The 19,290-nt window shown below is 35.6% G+C and overlaps 1 protein-coding gene across 5 annotated transcripts in view; it reads right to left on the bottom strand.

Moving 5' to 3' along the window:
• Nucleotides 1-19,290, bottom strand: part of kcnq5b (potassium voltage-gated channel, KQT-like subfamily, member 5b) — a 197,374-nt gene that overhangs the window by 15,693 nt on the left and 162,391 nt on the right. For 2 of the 5 annotated variants that reach the window (XR_015476651.1, XM_087237305.1), the window contains exons 4-10: nt 18,721-18,896; nt 18,384-18,509; nt 14,438-14,548; nt 13,850-13,945; nt 9,920-10,014; nt 9,072-9,098; nt 3,407-3,627 (exon numbers count right to left, since the gene is read on the bottom strand). Coding sequence is in view for 4 of the 5 variants with exons in the window: in XM_087237305.1 (XP_087093431.1) it covers nt 3,407-3,627; nt 9,072-9,098; nt 9,920-10,014; nt 13,850-13,945; nt 14,438-14,548; nt 18,384-18,509; nt 18,721-18,896 (852 nt within the window). In the remaining variant the exon portion in view is untranslated. Of the gene's footprint in view, nt 1-3,406; nt 3,628-9,071; nt 9,099-9,919; nt 12,836-13,083; nt 13,350-13,849; nt 13,946-14,437; nt 14,549-18,383; nt 18,510-18,720; nt 18,897-19,290 lie in introns of those variants that run through there. The other 3 variants (XM_087237306.1, XM_087237307.1, XM_087237308.1) reach the window with 3 other exon arrangements.

The following is a 19,290-nucleotide window of genomic DNA, read 5'->3' on the forward strand; positions in this document are numbered from 1 at the left end:
GTAAACAATTTATAAGGGCTAAATTTGAACTAATTTAATATTGTTCAGCTCAATTTGTTTGTTTAAATTCAGCTTATATAAATTGTTTGCAACAATTTGCAACAAACCATTTTTTCAGTTTATTTTAATTCACAGTAAAAACATTTATGGAAAATATGGAGAAAGTAGCCTGCATTAAAATAATTTGCCGTTTATAATGCATAATGTCAACTAATCACATTTTGTTCAGTGTAATACAATTAAAATTGAAAAACAAAATCTAAAATGTCATCATTGAGTACTCATGGTGAATAATCTGACCTGTGTGTCTAAGTGGGAGAAGACATCCCACCTTCAGATGTCAATATGCAAGGCCAGCAAAATTACTCACACAGCTAATAAAAACAGGAACTGCATGACTGGTTATATTTACAGACCCTGATATATTTTGTTAATAAGAAGTATGATTCTCTTGATTCTTACATGATTTTAAAAATAGAAATGAAACTTCTGAGAGTGTTGCTAGCAATTGCTTTACATGTTTATTTCATGTTAATGCTTCATGTTTTATGCTGTAGGGAAACACAAAGCATGTATGCACATACAGACACTTAACATAATACTTTTTCATTAACTGTTTGACTAAACTAGTCTGGTTTTATAATATTACATCAGATGCCTTGCAGCTTTCCCTCTATGTATCAAGACTTCAGATTGCATCTAAGTCAAACCATGTCTTGATATACAGTATTCATTCATTATTGTATTTGAATTATGCATAATACATATATTACTACAGAAGAGATGCCTTAAGCTCGCAGGGCATGAAAGGAAAGCCTCGGGCAGTGTAGTCAAGTGAGTGAATGAAGTTTTCTCATTCATTGCATTGCTTTATTGCTTATCTACTGTTATGCACTAGGCCACTCCATTCTTTGCATTTAAATGGCTGAGAAGTTTTACAAAATAATATTTACTTTTTATGGATTTTATCACTCTGCTTTTCGGTCAGACTGTGTTATGAACAGTATCCAGTATCCAGTGGGAGAATCCAGTTCAAGACAAATGTATTTTATTAAATTTTTATTCTTTTTCAAAAATTTCCCAAGTGATGTTTAACAGATCAAGGACACTTTTAAAGCCTTTAAATTGTACTTCAATTTGAATACTTATATCTCGCAAAATAATTGGTAAAACATTATGCACTTTCAGCATGGGAAAGACAAGTTGTTAAAATTATTATGCCTAAAAATATGTTAAAAAACGTTAAATGTTTAACTTCTCTAAGTTAAACAGCACTTGGGAAATATTTACAAATAAATATAAATTTCTCAGGTCGGCTAATGATTTTGTTTTCAACTGTATGTCATATAATCTTTACTGAAACATGACACTATCCCTGTAATAACACTGTTGCTTTTGAGACATGATAAAAGTTAATTCTGCTTTAAATTGTTTTGATATATTTTAATTTGTAGTGCAAAAACAGACACAAAGCAATTGCCAATATTGTGTCTTTTAACTAATTAACTTCAACCCAACATTACCTCCTTCATTTACTGCACATTTGAGTAATATCACATTTACAACCCTCTACTGCACTCTTGCCTGGATGCCATTGGCTCAGTGAACAGATTTTCTTTAAACTCCATTATACTGATCACATCACCGCAGGGAATGATTACACACTGATAATTTGCAATAAACCAATAATAAAAAATAATGACTAAAACATGACGAGGGAGAATGATCAAGAAAATCAAAGTGTGGTACTGTTCACTACAAAGTCAGTATCCCTTAAAGTGTTTTAGGATTAAATGTAAACAGATGTGACCAAATTCCCTGTAAGAAATCCATAGTGTTTAGTGTGACACAATGTGTACCCCAAAATGCTTCTTACGTCCTTGACAAAGCACTGAAATGTGACACTGAAATCAAGCACCGAAATTTATTTGCTGATTCGGTCCGGTGCATACCGGTTACATACTGTAGGTATGGCACCGGATTTCGGTACCCAACCCTACTTGTAAGAGACTGCTCTCACACTCAGGTCACATCATTCAAAAGAAACAGACCACATTGTCCTCTGATAATGTCAACAGAGTGGTCTGTCTCAGCAACTGGCTGAATGTAAAGAAGGATTAAGCCAAAATGTTTCTACTTCACTATTAATCTCTCAGCAATACCACCTTTCAATGAGTACAATAGTTTGTATTTATTACTTTATAATTATAATTTTCCAATTTCCATATTTGCAATGCCTGTATTTTGGATTTTTTTGCAGTCCACTTAGAATCATTTATTCATTCATTTTCTTTTCGGCTTAGTCCCTTTATTAATCAGGGGTAGCCAAAGTGAAATGAACCGCCAACTTATCCAGTATATGTTTACGCAGCAGATGCCCTTCTAGCTGCAACCCAACAAAGGGAAACACCAATACACACTCTTTCACTCACGTACATTATAGCCAATTTAGCTTAGTCAATTCACCTATAGCGCATGTCTTTGGAGTGTGGTGTATACCAGAGCACCCAGAGGAAACCCATGCGAACACGGTGAAAACATGCAAACTCCACACAGAAATGCCAACTGACTGAGCTGGGGCTCGAACCAGCGACCTTCTTGCTGTGAGGCGCTCGTGCTACCCACTGCGCCACCATGACACTCCCACTTAGAATCCAACATGGAAATAATTTTTGTTTTATTGCCATTGATTGTTTTGAAATTCAAATGGTACTTACTTGCTTGTTTTTATTTTTGAAATAAATATGGCTTTCAAACTAACAGTATTGTTTATTGCAGGCATGTTGTTTACATGAAGAAATCTGTTACAAGTTAAACAAATATTCTAATAAACAATTTTTAATTTAAATGTAAATAGTTTCTTTGTCTTGAGTTATATATTTAACATAAATTTACATTTGAATACCCAAATTACAAGTCAGTCTTTTAATTGTGATTAATAGCGATTTATTGCAAAAAAAAGTGTGATTAATTAGTTATATTTTTTTAATCGATTGGCAGCACAAAAAATATATAAGTGCATAATGCAAAGCAGAGTATAGATGTATATAAAAAAATCAGTATGGAAATACTGCTTCATATTTACATATTACACTGGACCCTATTATTCAGTTTTCAATCAAATTGCAATCAATGCCTTTTTGGAACCCAGTCAGGATAATTTGGATTCACAATGATCTCAATCAGATGGACAAACTATCATTTTTAGCAACGATCAAACATGATGATAATTAAAACCATAATTATTATCAACATAACAATCATCATAAGCTCGCTAATGTGCACCATGACTGACTGTAATAACACAATGAAATTCTAAGACACAAATCACATGTTTGCAACAAAAAAAAAAAAAAAAAAAGGAAAGAAAAATATCAAGTAATCCTCCAATCAGAAAGTAATTCACCTTCGGGCGTGGACCGTGATTGGCTCTTGAGACGGAGGGAGGGCCTGAATCGGGTGCGGTCATTAAAACTCCAACTCTTCTGGACCTTGGCAGGACTCGATCCATCAGTGCTGATTTCAGCTCCAGGCGAGCGCCTGTCTGTAACAGACGTCTGCCTGCTTTTAATGCTCTGTCCACGTGGACTTGCCATTCTTACCCGGTCCTTAAAACTCAGTTTCTGACTAAGAGGGAGAAAAAGACAGAGAATGAGAGAGGGTGAAAAAAAGTAGAGCACTTTCCATCCTGCCATGAGCCATAGTAAAGACCATTTTTATTAGTTCTGCATTGCTTGCTTAGACCCCCCTAATATTAGAAGTGCAGTCAAACAAGCACTCTAAACAATCATTATGAAAAGGCCCTTCGGCTATGATATGCCAAGAATAAATGTAAGATGAAAGGCCTTAGAGGAATGGACAAGGACAGAATAATAAAAGTCCATTAAGTAAAAATCTATCTATCTATCTATCTATCTATCTATCTATCTATCTATCTATCTATCTATCTATCTATCTATCTATCTATCTATCTATCTATCTATCTATCTATCTATCTATCTATCTATCTATCTATCTATCTATCTATCTATCTATCTGAAAAAAGGTAATTGTGTCAAAACATTCATGCAGTAGATTATTTACATTTGCCTGTCATGTTGCTCAAAATATATTTTATAGTTTTCTGTGCAAGAGTCTTACCCCTCACATCATCTAGTCATTACTTCTACTGTATATGACTGGTCATTAGTCTTACAGTTTTTCTCAGTCGCTTTGGTGCATTTCTCACTACACTATTTACATTTGCACAACAGTTCATGCATTTCTCAAAACAATTAGTCATTTGTGCACATCCTAGTAGCAGTTTCTCATTCTTTTCAACAAATTGTGAATGCTTTTGGACAAGCATCAATTACAAAATAACATTATCATTTGCTTATGTCATGTCAGTCAAAATGAACTAAACTTGTAAATGCTGAATAGTCATTCTATATAAAACCAATAGTCCTCATTACTTGAGTCATTACATACAAAAATGGTGAACTAGTTTAGTTTATAATTTAAATCTTTATTTTCCGGAAAGTGTTTTTAAAATTGAACAATTTGATGGATGATTTACAGACCTGTGTGTGTTGTAGGCTCAGTTCCAATATGTACTGCAATATTGTGTACAGTTGTGCACAGCTCTACCCAATTATTGCTCTATATAATTATTGTGATCCCAATTTATGTTTGTTGTAAATAAGGGTGTGTTTATTCTTTTGCACAATGCTGTGAATAAATTAGAATTGTAAAGAGCCAATGCAGTAAAAATGTGAAACATACATATTTAGTGTCTTGTACTCAATGCAGTGATGCCTCACTTTACTGTAGTTTTTAAATGGCTGTGCAAATAGTCTATAGTGCTGTCTTGAGCATTTTTAGGAAGTGTCACCAAAATCTGACTTTTTTTGCATTGAAAAAATGTACAGAGTAAACTGTCATAATGAAAACATGACTAAGCCATTTGACTATCTTGTTCATAAACAATGGTGTCAGGACTTTTCATTTTGATGATACTGACACTTTGATTGACATGAGTACTTGCTTATGAGGAATAAACTGTCCATTTTGAGCATGTGACGCGCTTTTGCAGGTTATCAGCTAGGTTTGGCAGTTTACACTAATTGTTTTGAGGAATGCATTAACTGTTGCCCAAATGTAAATAGTGTAGTGAGAAATGCACCAAAGCAACTGAGAAAAACGGTAAATCTCAGAGGGCGCATAGTTTAGCTCCAACCACCTCCAACTGACATCTGATTTGTTTAGGGTTGGAGCAAAACTATGTAAAGCTGTGGCCCTCCAGGAATCCAGTTTGAGACTTATGCTTTAATAGGGTATATGTGGAGCTGGTGTTTTTCCAATACTGATAAACTTCCCATAACCTGTTATCGTGAGGTTTTTTTTTACATTTTATACGGTTCCTTTTACAGCATCAACGTTGTAATGTATTTCAAATACAATCAGTTAAACAGACTTTGGCATTCATTTAGTTGCTCAAGCGTAAAATGAGACAAAAGCCGTTTGCTTGCACACACCTGTCAGGATCGACAGGCTATAGCGCAGAAGCTCCATTTAAAATACTGGGATAAAATAGATGCTCATATTATAAAGACACGGGGGGAGGGGGGTGCTGATTTTTTTGCATTGGCATACAGTTCACCAGAAACGATTAACCCAGGTTACTGGCAAATTAAAAGTCCTATTAGCATGGTTCGGCATATACCCTCTTGGAAGCAAACATAAACAGAGGACAAAGAGCAGTGTTGGTAAACTGTCATCCAAGCTGTTGCCATAGTTTACCTGAGTTCACTGTTTTATTGAAAAAAAAATGACTAAGCATTTCGACTTTTGATCTTTTTTTGTGAGCAATGACTCAGTGACTTTTTATTTTGATGGTACTAATTTGATCATAGACATAAATTCTTGTTTTTTAAAGAATAAAATAGTTATTTTTGAGTAAGTTAATATTAATGCAAATATTAATGATGATTTGAGAAATGCACCAAAGAGACTGAGAAAAGCTTACATATTAATGCAGAGATATTCAAGAGCGACAAGTCAATCTTACAAGTCCAAGTCTATGTCAAATCCTACATGAGGCCAGATGCATAAAGCACAGTCCACACAGGTCACTTTCTAACCAAGCAGCCTTCTGTAGGTCAACAGTGTGATTAACTTGAAACCAAGCGGCAGCCTCCCGATCTCCCTTGTGAAGCCAACATGGAAGTGACTAAAGCTGCAATAAAAGAGTCCGGATGCAAAAATCTGTAAGTGCCAAATGACATTTTCTTATAAAATGAGATTTCTTTTTCTCAGGCTTCTCCGTGTAGGTTCAGTAATTTCACTTTATGGCAAATATGGGGGTCCCCGCCCATTTTCGATAACCGGGAGTAATGCGCAGACGATGTGATGATGCGCTGACAAGATGGTGACAGCTTACCCTGTCCAGTTGTAGCTTAATTTGTGTTCTTTGGAAACCTACAGGTTACGTCACAGGTTTTTATACAGTCTGCCTGAAACCCATGTGACAAACTACTGCAGATGAGAAGATTTTTCACCCTCTCTTATTGTGCGTACTTTGACTGAAAGGCCACACTGAGATAATATTTCATATGACTTCCATTGTTAAGCTCTTCTCTACATCCCACAAAAAAGACTGTGTATATTTTTTAGCAGAACACTTGTGAAAAATCATTATATGTATCCAGTTATTCAGTCCTCTCTATTTCACAAAGAACAATAGGACAGACAGCTGAACATGAGTCAGAGAAAAGAGCAGCGGCCACTCAAAAATGCAGCACTGCAGTGAGTCATCCACTTCTGCTCAATAATGTCACATTAGCAACTATGCTAATTATGGTATCATTGCCTCTTGGTCATTGATGAGTAGTGCAACATAAATGAGCGGATGGATGGTGGTTTCACGCAAAACAACTGGTTAGAACCAACCATAGCATCATATCTAAACACCTTTTTGAAACATGTGATTCACTTTTAGAAATTCACGATAATGTGAAAATGATTTAGTTTGTCATTGTTCATTGGGCCACGTCATTATGGTTTAATATAAATGCTTAATTGATTCAATAATTATGCAAATGACACGACTAGTTCTCTCTGGTATTTGGGCTGATGACACTCTGCATTAGTAGCTGGTGTGTAATGCAGTCATTCAAACAGTCTATTTTGACTTTCTCATCTCCATTATTTCCTCTCTCTAATTGAAGCCACTGCCCCAATAATCACATTTGTCTGGCAAGTGACAAAACATGAAAACATGAATACATCTCCATTATTTGTAATTTCGTATTCCATCTGCTCAATGTGTATATGTGTAATGAAACACGCGAGTGCACTTAGCAGATGACAGTAAACAGACACCAGAGGAAGCAACTGGTCAAATGTGAAACCCTATTTTGTCCTCAGAAAAGAAAATATAATAAATAAATCAATTAGAGAAACTCTGATTTGTGAAGTTGTTGGTTGAATATGAAAATAAAATTATAAAATGAGTCACAAGTGTATGAAAAAGATAGCAAATTCCCTGCTGTAATATTTAATTGAAATATTAATAAACAAATCCATAATTAAAAGACACCTACAGTATATGAAGTCAACATCTGAAACTCCATTGTACAACAAAGTAAGAATATTTAACTGTCATCATCCCACCACCACTGACTAATCATTACCAGCTATATATTTTTGTAACAGTCTTCTAAATGCATATTTTACCACAATTTCTGTTACGTTATGTTACATTAAGCTGGAAGAGTAATAAATTGAAACACTTTTAATGTTACCCTACAACCTGTGGTAGAGATCTGCGCGGGACTAAATTTTTAATTCCACTTCTGCCAGGTTTTAGTCCGAACCTGACCGTTCCCGCTTATATTCAGCATTTGTTGTCCCGCTGCCCGTCTCGCCCCGTTTTCTACCCGCCGTGACCGTTTCCGCTAACGATACCAAACAAAAAACAACCCCCGCTGAACAAAACCAAAAACCACCTAGCTACAAGATACAGACAGAGTCCAGACAGCCTATAACAAGCTGTCTGTATAAGCACACACACACACACGCACACACACACACACACACACATACACGTGCTCGCTTGTTCGGGAGTCCTGAGGGATATTGCTAGACTGCATGCTCCCGTTCAAATTACACCAGTTACCGACCGATCCCGCGCTTTATTCAGCAATTTATGCAGACTTCTAACATGTGGGACCTTTTACAGTTACATTTTTAAACTGTAACATTGTAGTCTAAACGCAATGATGACTTACTGTACATAACTTAATAGCTTAAAATTTTGATTTTCCATATATGGTGAGGGATTTTTAAATAGCTTTTAGTGAGTAACAGTCATTGATTAATTTGCAACAAGTATATTTATCAGAGACATAAAGCATTACTTTGCTACAGCAATCCACATGTAAAATTTTGTTGAGATGTTTTTAGATTTTTTAGAGGCTAAGTTCAAATAAATATCACCAGACTGTCCATACTAGTTTAGAATTGTATGTTTACTTCACAAATATTGTCAGAAGCATGAAACAAAATACAGTTAATATTCTTCAAAACATAGGGGGTGACCTTATAAGGTCATCAATGTTAACTAAATGTCATCTGGTGATTGTTTGATACTGCGGTCAAACTAAATCTTACTGAAATTGTAATTTATAGAGATATCAACTTTAAAATTGGAATATATTTTGTTCACATATTTAGCTTTGATTTTAGGATAGAACACGTTTCGAAAAATACAAATTTTATGTGTTACAATAACGTTTACACTTTTCTTTTAATAACAAAAAAGGCACAGTTTAGCTTAAATTTATAGCATTGAAGATTGAGCTTCATTCAAGTTGAACATGTTATTTTCATGTCTGTGTTCAAAAAGTTGGGGCGACAGTTAAGGTGATAAAGAGAAACTGAAATCATAACTAGATAATCACAATACAATGCAAGAATCCACAAATCTCTAACAGACTTCCAAAATTAGATTTATTTGCTTAGACTAACAAAAGCTAAAGCATCGCTCAAATGTAAATTATTTACATTATATGGCATGGAATAATACAAACCTTGTTGCTGACTCTCCCTGATCCTTCCTTTTGGTGTCAGAAGGTGATATAGAAAGAAAAACACATACAAGTGAGATGTTTGGCATGTATCTAAAGTAGTCTTCAGATTCATTTAATACAATTTACCATGACATATATCATGCATACTAATGCACCAAAAGCAACAGCCAGTTCAAAACATTAGCATTCACATTCATACCAAAACATGCATTGCATTGCAAGAAATTCAGAAGCTCAGGCAAATTAATGTATCATATACATTCGGAGTCCTGCTAAATATCTTGTTTATTCTAAAAAGGTCTATTTTAACAGGCATTATGGCTTAAAAGGATACATGTGAATGGTAAACTTTGGTAAGTGGTAAGGCTTTTTCTTAATCATCTTGACAATTTGACATTTTCTGCTAATAATATTTACCAAGCTAGAACTCTACAGCATATTCACTTTGTCCATGATTGAGGCATTATGAAACAGAGTGAAGGTAGAAATGTAAAATTGAGCGAAGCATTACTGTCCATTTGCTTTTTTTCCCTTTCACTTTGGGAGAAAGACTGTAATCAGATGATTTCACAGACAGCTAGACCTACATTAGACCTGCTTTTGTCTGTAACATTATGATTCATGTGGATGTCTATAAGTCTATAATACATAATGGACAAATATAGTTTGTTGAATGCTGAAGTGAAGAAAATATGAAACATGAAAAAAAGAATGGGACATATTTGTAGGAGACACAATAAAGTAACACAAACAAACAGAGGGAAATTTCTCTTTGTGGACAAAATGGAGGAACGAAGGATTCAGAAAGGATAAGTTTTAAAAAGCCACTGCCAGGGGTTTGTACCTACTTTGTAGGACTGCAGGTATGCAACGCCTTCAAATGAGGTTTCCAGGTAGCAACGGAAACCGAGTTCTCATCAGCCGCATAGCTACGCCACACACACTACATGCAAAAATATATAAAACCAAAAGAACGAGGGATAAAAGTAGAAGAGGAAAAGACAGAAGAAGAACAAGCCCAAAGAAGATAAAGAGAAGAAAAAAAGAAAAACAAAAAGGAAAAAAAAAGCAGATTAGTAAAAAAAAACTACACAGGTTTTTCGGTCAGAGCAGGCACCAATACATGCCTCCGGATAGGAATTGTAGATTCATAATGATGCCAAGTGGCCTGAAGGTAAGGACGACTACCATCTGTGGAGTAATATCGCCACGCAGCCTTATTCAGGATTAAGGAGAGTAAAACATCGTGAGCAGAAAAACATTTCATAGAAGAATCCTTAATATATTTTGCAACACATTCAGGAAATTTTTTTATAACTCTTTGTTGCAAGCAAAGCCTTGGCTTTGCTTGTATCCTTGCTTTGCTTTTTTCTGTTTTGTTTTTGTTTAATACTATTCCTCATCTGTTTCATTTTAGTTCATCCCCCACCCCCAATCTTACTGTCTGTCTCTGTCTTGTAGTTGTTTTTCTTTTGTGTTTTTTTTTCTATTTCAATTAAGTTTAGTTTGAGATTCTACATTTACAGAAGTCTTTGTTTCTTCTTTTTAAATCAATCTATTTCCCTAATCAGTCAATGTTATTTGTGACTTTTGGATTTGTATGCATTTCTTAATGCTTAATATCTTATTTTAAAGATCTAGTTATAGTTTTCTTGCACTATTTTTTCTTTGGTCACATTGTTACCACTGCCTGGTTGCTGTCCTGTCTTGTTTCGAATGTTTGTCTTAAGCTGGTTCCAGTACTGCCCTTCATCCTGTTCCCCCTGGTCAGTGATTTTTCAGGCCTACCTGTCTGGTGTTAATGCTTCTGGTTCTATCCAGCACTGCCCTTAGATTCCAGTGCTCTCTTGTCCCTGCCTGACTGGCTTCCCTACATAATACTGCCCCTACTGTTTACCTTTGTCTATCTATCAGTGTCTTGCCCTGTCAGTAAACATAGTTTTCTGTTCAGTGCTGCAACTGGAAACTCTTTTCTGCAAACTCCCTGACATAAAAGAGATTAAAAAAAGATCCCTGCATGTGTTGCACATCACAAAAGATTAAATTTAACAATAGGAACTATAGAAATTTAACCATAAGAGTACTTAATTATGAGCTTTATCAAAATTGTGCATGACAAAAGGAGTGTGCAAAATTTAACATAAATATTTTCATAAACAAAGTCTTTTCAAAACATGTCTTAGGGTGCTTTCACACCTGTGAATCGATTCAGTTGTTCCGAAACAGAGATTAAAATTGTTACATTGTTGCTATTTGTTCTTAGTGCCGTTCGCTTTCACACTGCAAAGTTTCTAAACAGACCAAAAGAGCTAAAACAAGTCATGTGTGATTAAGTCCTGCTCAGCTGTCAAGGGAGGTGGTGGTTTGGTAGTGTTTGAAAAGGTGCGCGTGACGTGTCTGACGAGCGAAGAGGGATGCGGTGGGAAGGGTTGAGAAGGATGCGCAACGTATTTGAGGACCGGGAGGGAGTTGGTGATTATCGGGAGATTATCACTCGTTTGCGGGCATACGGAAGTCTCTGTGCATTTGCGGGAGACTCGGGATGTCTGTTGAATGACCTTCTGCCCTACTCATAACTCTCTTCATATAGCCGTATGCCTATTACATATCCATAAAACACAGTGATATAATCGGGTTAACTTCGGGTGAAGTTCGTTTCAATCAAGCAGAGATCGCCTGAATGAGGTGGTCTCGGCTCAATTAAAACGAACTCCGGAGCGGATCGATTGTTTTGGCGCGGATTCGTGAGCGATTAGTGGATTCACATATGGCAAAAGAACCACTCTAACTGGGCAAACGAAAAGAAAACAAAAACGAAACAAAAGTCTAGGTGTGAAAGCACCCTTAGAAGACCAAATGCGTTCAATGCATGATGAAGCCTAGAATGCCATTAGAAGAATATTACTAATTATAGAGTAACAACATAGAGTATAAACTAAAAAATCCCCCATATGAATTTTGCTTTCTTATATTTATATGATATGACATTGAGTACGTTTACATGGACACCAATAATCCGATTGTAATACGATTGAAGACAATAATCTGATTAAAAGTCTACCATGTAAAGAGTATGCCAATTTTAGTTGCATTACTGAAGTGCAGTACAGACATGTAAACACCACAATCAAGCTATTACCATCATTTAGGACTTTCACCCCATTTTGTGACAGGATAGTCTATACACACACGGCTGTTTGACACTATCCTCTGAACCTCCCGAGTCAGTAAAGGACCACAGACACCTGAATTGTGAAAAAAAAATCCCAATATGGCATGCGGTCTCAAATTCTATCAAAACGATACTCTTCCCTGCATCCAATATCTCATTTGTTACAGGTGGCATGCATGAAACGTTCCTGAATGAAAGTGAAAGTGCCAAACTGCAGTTTGTCGACAAATTAAAAATTAAACTTTAAACTAAAAATTTAACTAAAAATTAAAATTACATGAAACTCTGGAGGAAATGTGGATAGTGCAGTGATGCAAAGACATTAATTAAATTATGTGCTTAACATGTAAAATGGGATCATGAAAGGAACATTCAAAAAGCAACTTATGTAAATATCTTAATCATATTGTCTTATTTAGATTAAGGCAAATAATTTGATTATTGATGTCCATGTAAACGTAGTCAAGTAAAAAACACAAGAAAGATATCAGTGATTTTGTACATTTTAGACACAGCAGTGTTAAATTCATCAATGAAAATAAGCGATACAATATTTGTTGCCTATGCCTTAAAACAAACAAACTTAACAGGTCTGCTGGGCCAGTAATGTGACTAAAAACTAAGACTGTGTGTGCTCTGAGTCTCTCATCTAATGAATGAACAGTGAAACTATATCTAGTCAAAAAGATCAAAAATAGCCAACATTATTTTATTTATAATCAGCATAAGCACTGTGCTGTTTATGTGTGATTGAATCAGAGGGCGCACACTCAGTAACAATACTGCTGCAGCAGGCCTGCCAAGTTTGTTTCAAGTCATTTCTGCTGACGAAATTAACACCAAGACATAATATGTTTTTCCCAAAAATCTTTTAGTGTGGCAGTGATATGTTTTTATAAAAATCCTGAATCAGCCACATTTCAACATAAACCACACCAAAATATTCTTTAATTATTGTGATAAAAAAAAAAAAAAGTTTCATCAAATCTTAATGGCACCCTATGACAGCTTCACACTGTGGGATTGGTTACAGTAAGAAATGTGTTCATGGATCAAAAATGAGTGTGCTGTTTCGCTTTAAGGGTTCCTGTGTGGCATAAATTGTCATTCACACCTCCTCAGTTTTTGTAGTTTATCACTAATTTACAAAGCTTCTTGATAACCAATCAAACAGCTTAGATAAATACTTCAATCTATACAATACAGAACCATAAAACCAGTTGTTGCTGTTCTTTGTTATTTGTCTCTCTTCTTTCTTACAAGAACTAACTAGTCCTAAAGAATATTTTCATGACCCTTTAAAACCAGTGAAACACTGGATGTCTAAGCAAACAAAGTCTTTTTGCAGTAAAGTGAATCATATTTGGAGCAAGTTTTTAGCTAGGACTATCTGCTGTCTCAGATAGTCATAAAAGATTCATCAGGCAACACAGACAAACATTGTGGTGCATTCAGACATGAATAACAGTTACATAAAAAGACACAGGACCAAACAGTACTCTAAAAAGGGACATGAGTCTTTATGACACTATAAACCAAGTTTTATTGTACCAGATTGTGTAATATCACTCAATATGAAGGCAGATTAATAGCTCTTGTGTCTGACCTGTATGAGGCAGGCAGCAGGGTTCCTTCTCTTCTCGAAGTGCTTCTGTCTGTGCTGCTCTTGAACCTTCAAGGCAAAACCTGAACCCAAAATACCCTGCAAGTGAAAAAGAACCATATCATGAAAAATGGACAACACTGCACTTGGTTTTGAATGTATATTTACTGTCTGAATTTAAAAAATATATATACTTGTTTCACTTGGTATTAGTACTCTCTGTTTACTCATTCGTTTTGTAGTGTTGTATGAACACTACATTTGTATTCTCTAAACACACTCTCTGTTGGTGGCACTGCGAGCAATGTGCCTCACAAATATATCATTTTTCGGCTTTATGAAAAAAAATAATATGCTAATAATAAGATTTGATTGTGCAGAGCAGCCTGGAAACCAAGAAAAACATTGGAAACAATTTCAATTATGCAAATGATTTGTAATTGATTTATTTATTTTTTCATTTTTATTATCAGTGTTGTATCTGGAGGAGTGACAATAAACACAAGCACTGAATTAATACTGTAATTAGTGTAGAGACACTAGGCACAATGTGAGAATGCTTTTTGGTGTGTGTGTGTGTGTAAGGTTTACCGCAGGCAGTGTGAAAAAGGAGATGCCGAGCAAAGCGAAGCCAGCAGACAGCATTCGTCCGGTCCAGGTTTTAGGAGTCTTATCCCCATATCCAATAGTGGTTAGAGTGATCTATTTAAAAAGAAAAAAAATTAATAAGTAACCATATCCTCACAATATACTTGTAACTACATTACAGTTAAAATAAATAGATACACAGACAAGTTGATAACTTTGTTAAATGTATTATTATTATAAGAGGGAATGACTAAATTTCATAGGAGGACTCACATTAAAAAATGTTTATGAACAAATACTAAAATGTATTTACATTTGTAAAGCTTATATGAATTGTGAGTATTTTTAGGAATTTAAGGATATATTTACAATCAGGTTTTTATGGACTGGAATGATAAATGATAAACAACAACTGTTTAATTTACAGTAAACTGAATCCATTATTAATGTAAACCAAAGACTATAGAATACACAAGACATGCCACTCCTATAGTTTTAAAAGGGGAAAAATGTAACGGTTAATATGGCGAATAAACCCCGACTTACTAGTACAGGAGCCAAACATTGATCGCTATAGATCAGGGGTCACCAATCTCGTTCCTGGAGGTCCGGTGCCCTGCAGGGTTTAGCTCCAACTTGCCTCAACACACTTGCCTGTGAGTTTTAAGTATATCTAGTAAGACCTTGATTAGCTTGTTGAGGTGTGATTGATTAGGGTTGGAGTTAAAATCCGGACACCGGACCTGAAGGAACAAGTTTGGTGATCCCTGCTATAGACTGATGGAGAAACTTGTAACCAATTTGGCTTTGTGGTCAACAAACACACCGCAATCTCAGCTAATACTTGCTTCACAGACATATGAAACATAACCACATAAAGCTTGGAATCAGTTTTAACTTTTAAATGAACAAGGTGCACTTGAAAACAAAAGTTTATTGGTTTTGTAATCTGTATGAAACAAAAGTGAGGGACAGTCAAACGCACATCACATAACAGGAACTACTGAAACACTCACAAAGTTGAAAACAAAGAGTCACTGTCATTTCTGAACCAGATTAAACATAAAGACCAAGTTGTGGATTACTTCAGAAGACCAGTGCAATCAGATAATCATTATTCAGAGGATGATAATGTGTAGAACGCCCATAAATGAGGTTGGTGTCTGTATCTTTTTCCTAGTGTGCATGCGCATTAACTTGGGCAACCTAAAGAATTGCTCATTTAAAAACTAAACTTATGAGACAGCTGTTGTTTAATTGTATTGGTGGTTCCAAATATGTAATGTAATCGTAAGCCTGGCAAACAATTTTGGAGAATTTGATGTTTCCCCATTCAGACAGAATGCCCAAGCATACTACCCGAGAGGTGTTTTAAAGATCACCGCCAAGGGTAATGACTTGCCTTAAAAGGACTTTGTGTAAACCCATGCAGAATGCTTGAGTGAAAGTGAACATCTGATTCTGTTACTAATTGCTGCTTAATTTATTTTCAATATTTTTAAACAGTAAAAATATTTTCAATATTTATAACCCAGCTAACAATAACAAAGTTGACATTTTCCACCATTTTGCGCTTTAGCTCTAGATGCTAGATACACGATAGAAACTACAGGGCATACAGACAAATTATTAATTATTAATCTCTATTAGTGTATCCTAAGCATTTGTACAAACGAATGAGAAAAGAATACTGACATGCCTTAATGCCATCTTATCAGTGGAGGCGACATTATTTGCAGCAATTCATATGCTTTTTCTATCAGTGCTTTAAACATATAAAAGTTTTAACACAAATTGTATTTTTTACAACTGAAATGACAAATAATAAAAAATAGATGTGTCATGAAATAGCGTCACGGTGGCACGGTGGGTAGCTCAATTGACTCACAGCAAGAAGGTTGCTGGTTAGAGACTCGGCTGGGTCAGTGTGGAGTTTGCATGTTCTCCCCATGTTTGTGTGGGTTTCCTGGTGCTCCGGTTTGCCCCACACTCCAAAGACATGCGCTATAGGTGAATTGAGTAAGCTAAATTGTTGTTAGTGTATGTATGTTAATGAGTGTGTATGGGTGTTTCCCAGTAATGGGTTGCAGCTGTAAGGGCATAAGCTGCATAACAACACATATGCTGGATAAGTTGGCAGTTCCGCTTTGGCTACCCAGGATTACTAAAGAGACTAAGCAGAAAAATAAAATGAATGAATGAGAATGATTGAATGAATGAATGAATAAATGAATGAATGAATGAATGGGGCGATGCAGTGGTGAAGTAGGTAGTGCTGCCACCTCACAGCAAGAAGGTCGCTGGTTTGAGCCTCGGCTGGGTCAGTTGGCGTTTCTGTGTGGAGTTTGCATGTTCTCCTTGTGTTCGCGTGGGTTTCCTCCGTGAGCTCCGGTTTCCCCCACAGTTCAAAGACATGTGGTAAAGGTGAATTGGGTAGGCTAAATTGTTCGTAGAGTGTGAATGAGTGTGTGTGGATGTTTCCTAGAGATGGGTTGCGGCCAGAAGGGTATCCGCTGCATAAAAACGTGCTGGATGAGTTGGCGGTTCCTACCGCTGTGGCGACCCCAGATTAATAAAGGGACTAAGCCGAAAATAAAATGAATGAATCAATGAATGAATGAATATATAAATGAATGAATAAATGAATGAATGAATAAATGTGTCATGAAAATGTTTATTTACCCTAGGCCTAGTGTAAACACTTTTGGACTTAAATTTGACTTAAATTTTATTGTTTCATGACACTGAAGCTAAATGCATGATTTAAGAGGCAGAGACTGTCAAAAATAGGTACAGAGGAAGTCTTTAAGGCAAAATGTCCCTGAACACAGACACAAATATATTTTTAGGAATAACTTAATATACTTTTTATCTGTTTATTATTCAAAACTGTTTCAGTGATTGATTTGCTGTAAAGTTTAGAAGATTTATCTATTGGAGATGAAAAATGTTCTTAAAATTCTATAATTACCCATGTACAGTATATGTACAGTATATGTAGTCACTTTTTTTATGTCACAATACCACAAACAAGGCTATTCCAAATCATTAATATGGCATAAACCAGAAATAGTAAATTACTATTTAAAATACATTGGCCCAGAAATCATCTTCATCCTTCATACAAGAGAAAAGGTGTTAAATAAAGTTGTCATCCTTTTAGTTTATGTTTTTTTGGGTGAAGCAGTTTGGCATCTGCCTAATGTTTCTGCAATGCAAATCCGAGTTATGCATACATAGTTTGACTGAATTTGATTTAATATAAAAGAGAGAAATGTATGCATGATTACACTGCCAAACATTTTTTTGGTATAAATTTACAAATTTATTGGTATAAAATAATTCTGGGTAAATTTAACAATGCTGTACTACACAATTCTATATACTGTATATTTATTTGCATATATATCTGTAGTCTCTTAATTTATGCCTGAGAATTCCCTTTGTCTTTTTTCCTTTGGGTTGAAAAATCCTGCCTGAACTATATTCTCTGAACAGTCAAAGGCTATCGAGCGAGACCAGAAATGGCGTCATTTTCTCAATTTGTGTCATCGTGATTACTTTCTTTCTTCATGGAAATGGAATCTAATGGTGCCACGTAATAATCTATATGGAAAAGGTTTCAATTTCCCAAACAAGGTAGAAGGTGATGATCAAAACGCTAAAAAAGGGAGAGAGTCTTAAATTATGAGTGAAATTTGATATCAAGGTTCATATTAAACTAAAACCAGAGTGCTTTGCAATTTTCAAGTAATGTTGGACATTAGCAAGAGCGGGAAAAATGGCCCAGAATAATAACTGTACAAGAGGCACCAAGGTGCTAGAACATGAATCTGGCACCACATTAAATATGAATGAGTTGTTTTGTAAAGCTCAGTATAGACCAGACTATTACCTGGACTCTGATAGAATGTACCATTATGTAGAAATGTGGAATGTGAAGACTCACCGTGCCCCACCATAATGCATCAGCATAGGTGGCAAAGTCTTTATTGAATTCCTTTTCCACCAGATAAACCAGGAAAGAGGAAAAGATGAGCACAAGGAACCCAATGTACCAGGCAGTGACCAGTTCCTATCAGACAGAGAAGCAGATATTGAGGACGTTTAGAGAAGATCGGCAGACGAGGAAGATATTTACAAAAGAACAGAAAGTACTTTCAGACGTGGCTGTTTGACACAGACTATCACTGCAAAAACAAATTGAGCTTTTAGAATTGGTCTACTCATTTTACAGACAACCTTTTAAATAATTTTAGATGACAATTTGTCAAAAATCAAGTTACCTTGCTGTGTGCATAAACTACAGATCCCAGAAGCTTCCAAGTTCCTCCGCGGCGGTCCATGCGTACCATTCGCAGGATTTGTAGAAATCTTAAGCTTCGCAGAGCAGACGTTGCAAAAATGTTGCTTTGACTCCCCGCCGAAACCACAGCAACTGAGGCAATCAGCACTATTATGTCTAATGATTGGAAAAACAAACAGAAAAAAATACATTTTACATGAGTCATAAGTGTCCTAACGTGATTACAGATGTAAAACTCAAAATTATATATTTTTGCTACTTAGACAATTTGATGCTGACAGGTCACATGTTTGCTTTTTTCACAAGGAATGTTGTTGCAAAATAAATCTCACCCTTCAGATTATCAAGATAATGCTAATATTTAAAAAAAAAAAACTGAGACTGTTACAGAATAATATATTCAACCTCTACAATATCTACATTTTTTTCCTGTTCAGTCTGAAAGTTGCAACTGAGTTCCTAGGTGACCTGTTCTTATAATAATTACGCTGTAAATCCCATTGAACAAAGCATCCATTAATTAATGGACCTCAACCTTTGTGACTTGAAG

The sequence above is a fragment of the Danio rerio genome, chromosome 1, assembly GCF_052040795.2.
Source record: "Danio rerio strain M-AB ecotype USA chromosome 1, GRCz13ab, whole genome shotgun sequence".
Classification (NCBI taxonomy): domain Eukaryota; kingdom Metazoa; phylum Chordata; class Actinopteri; order Cypriniformes; family Danionidae; genus Danio; species Danio rerio.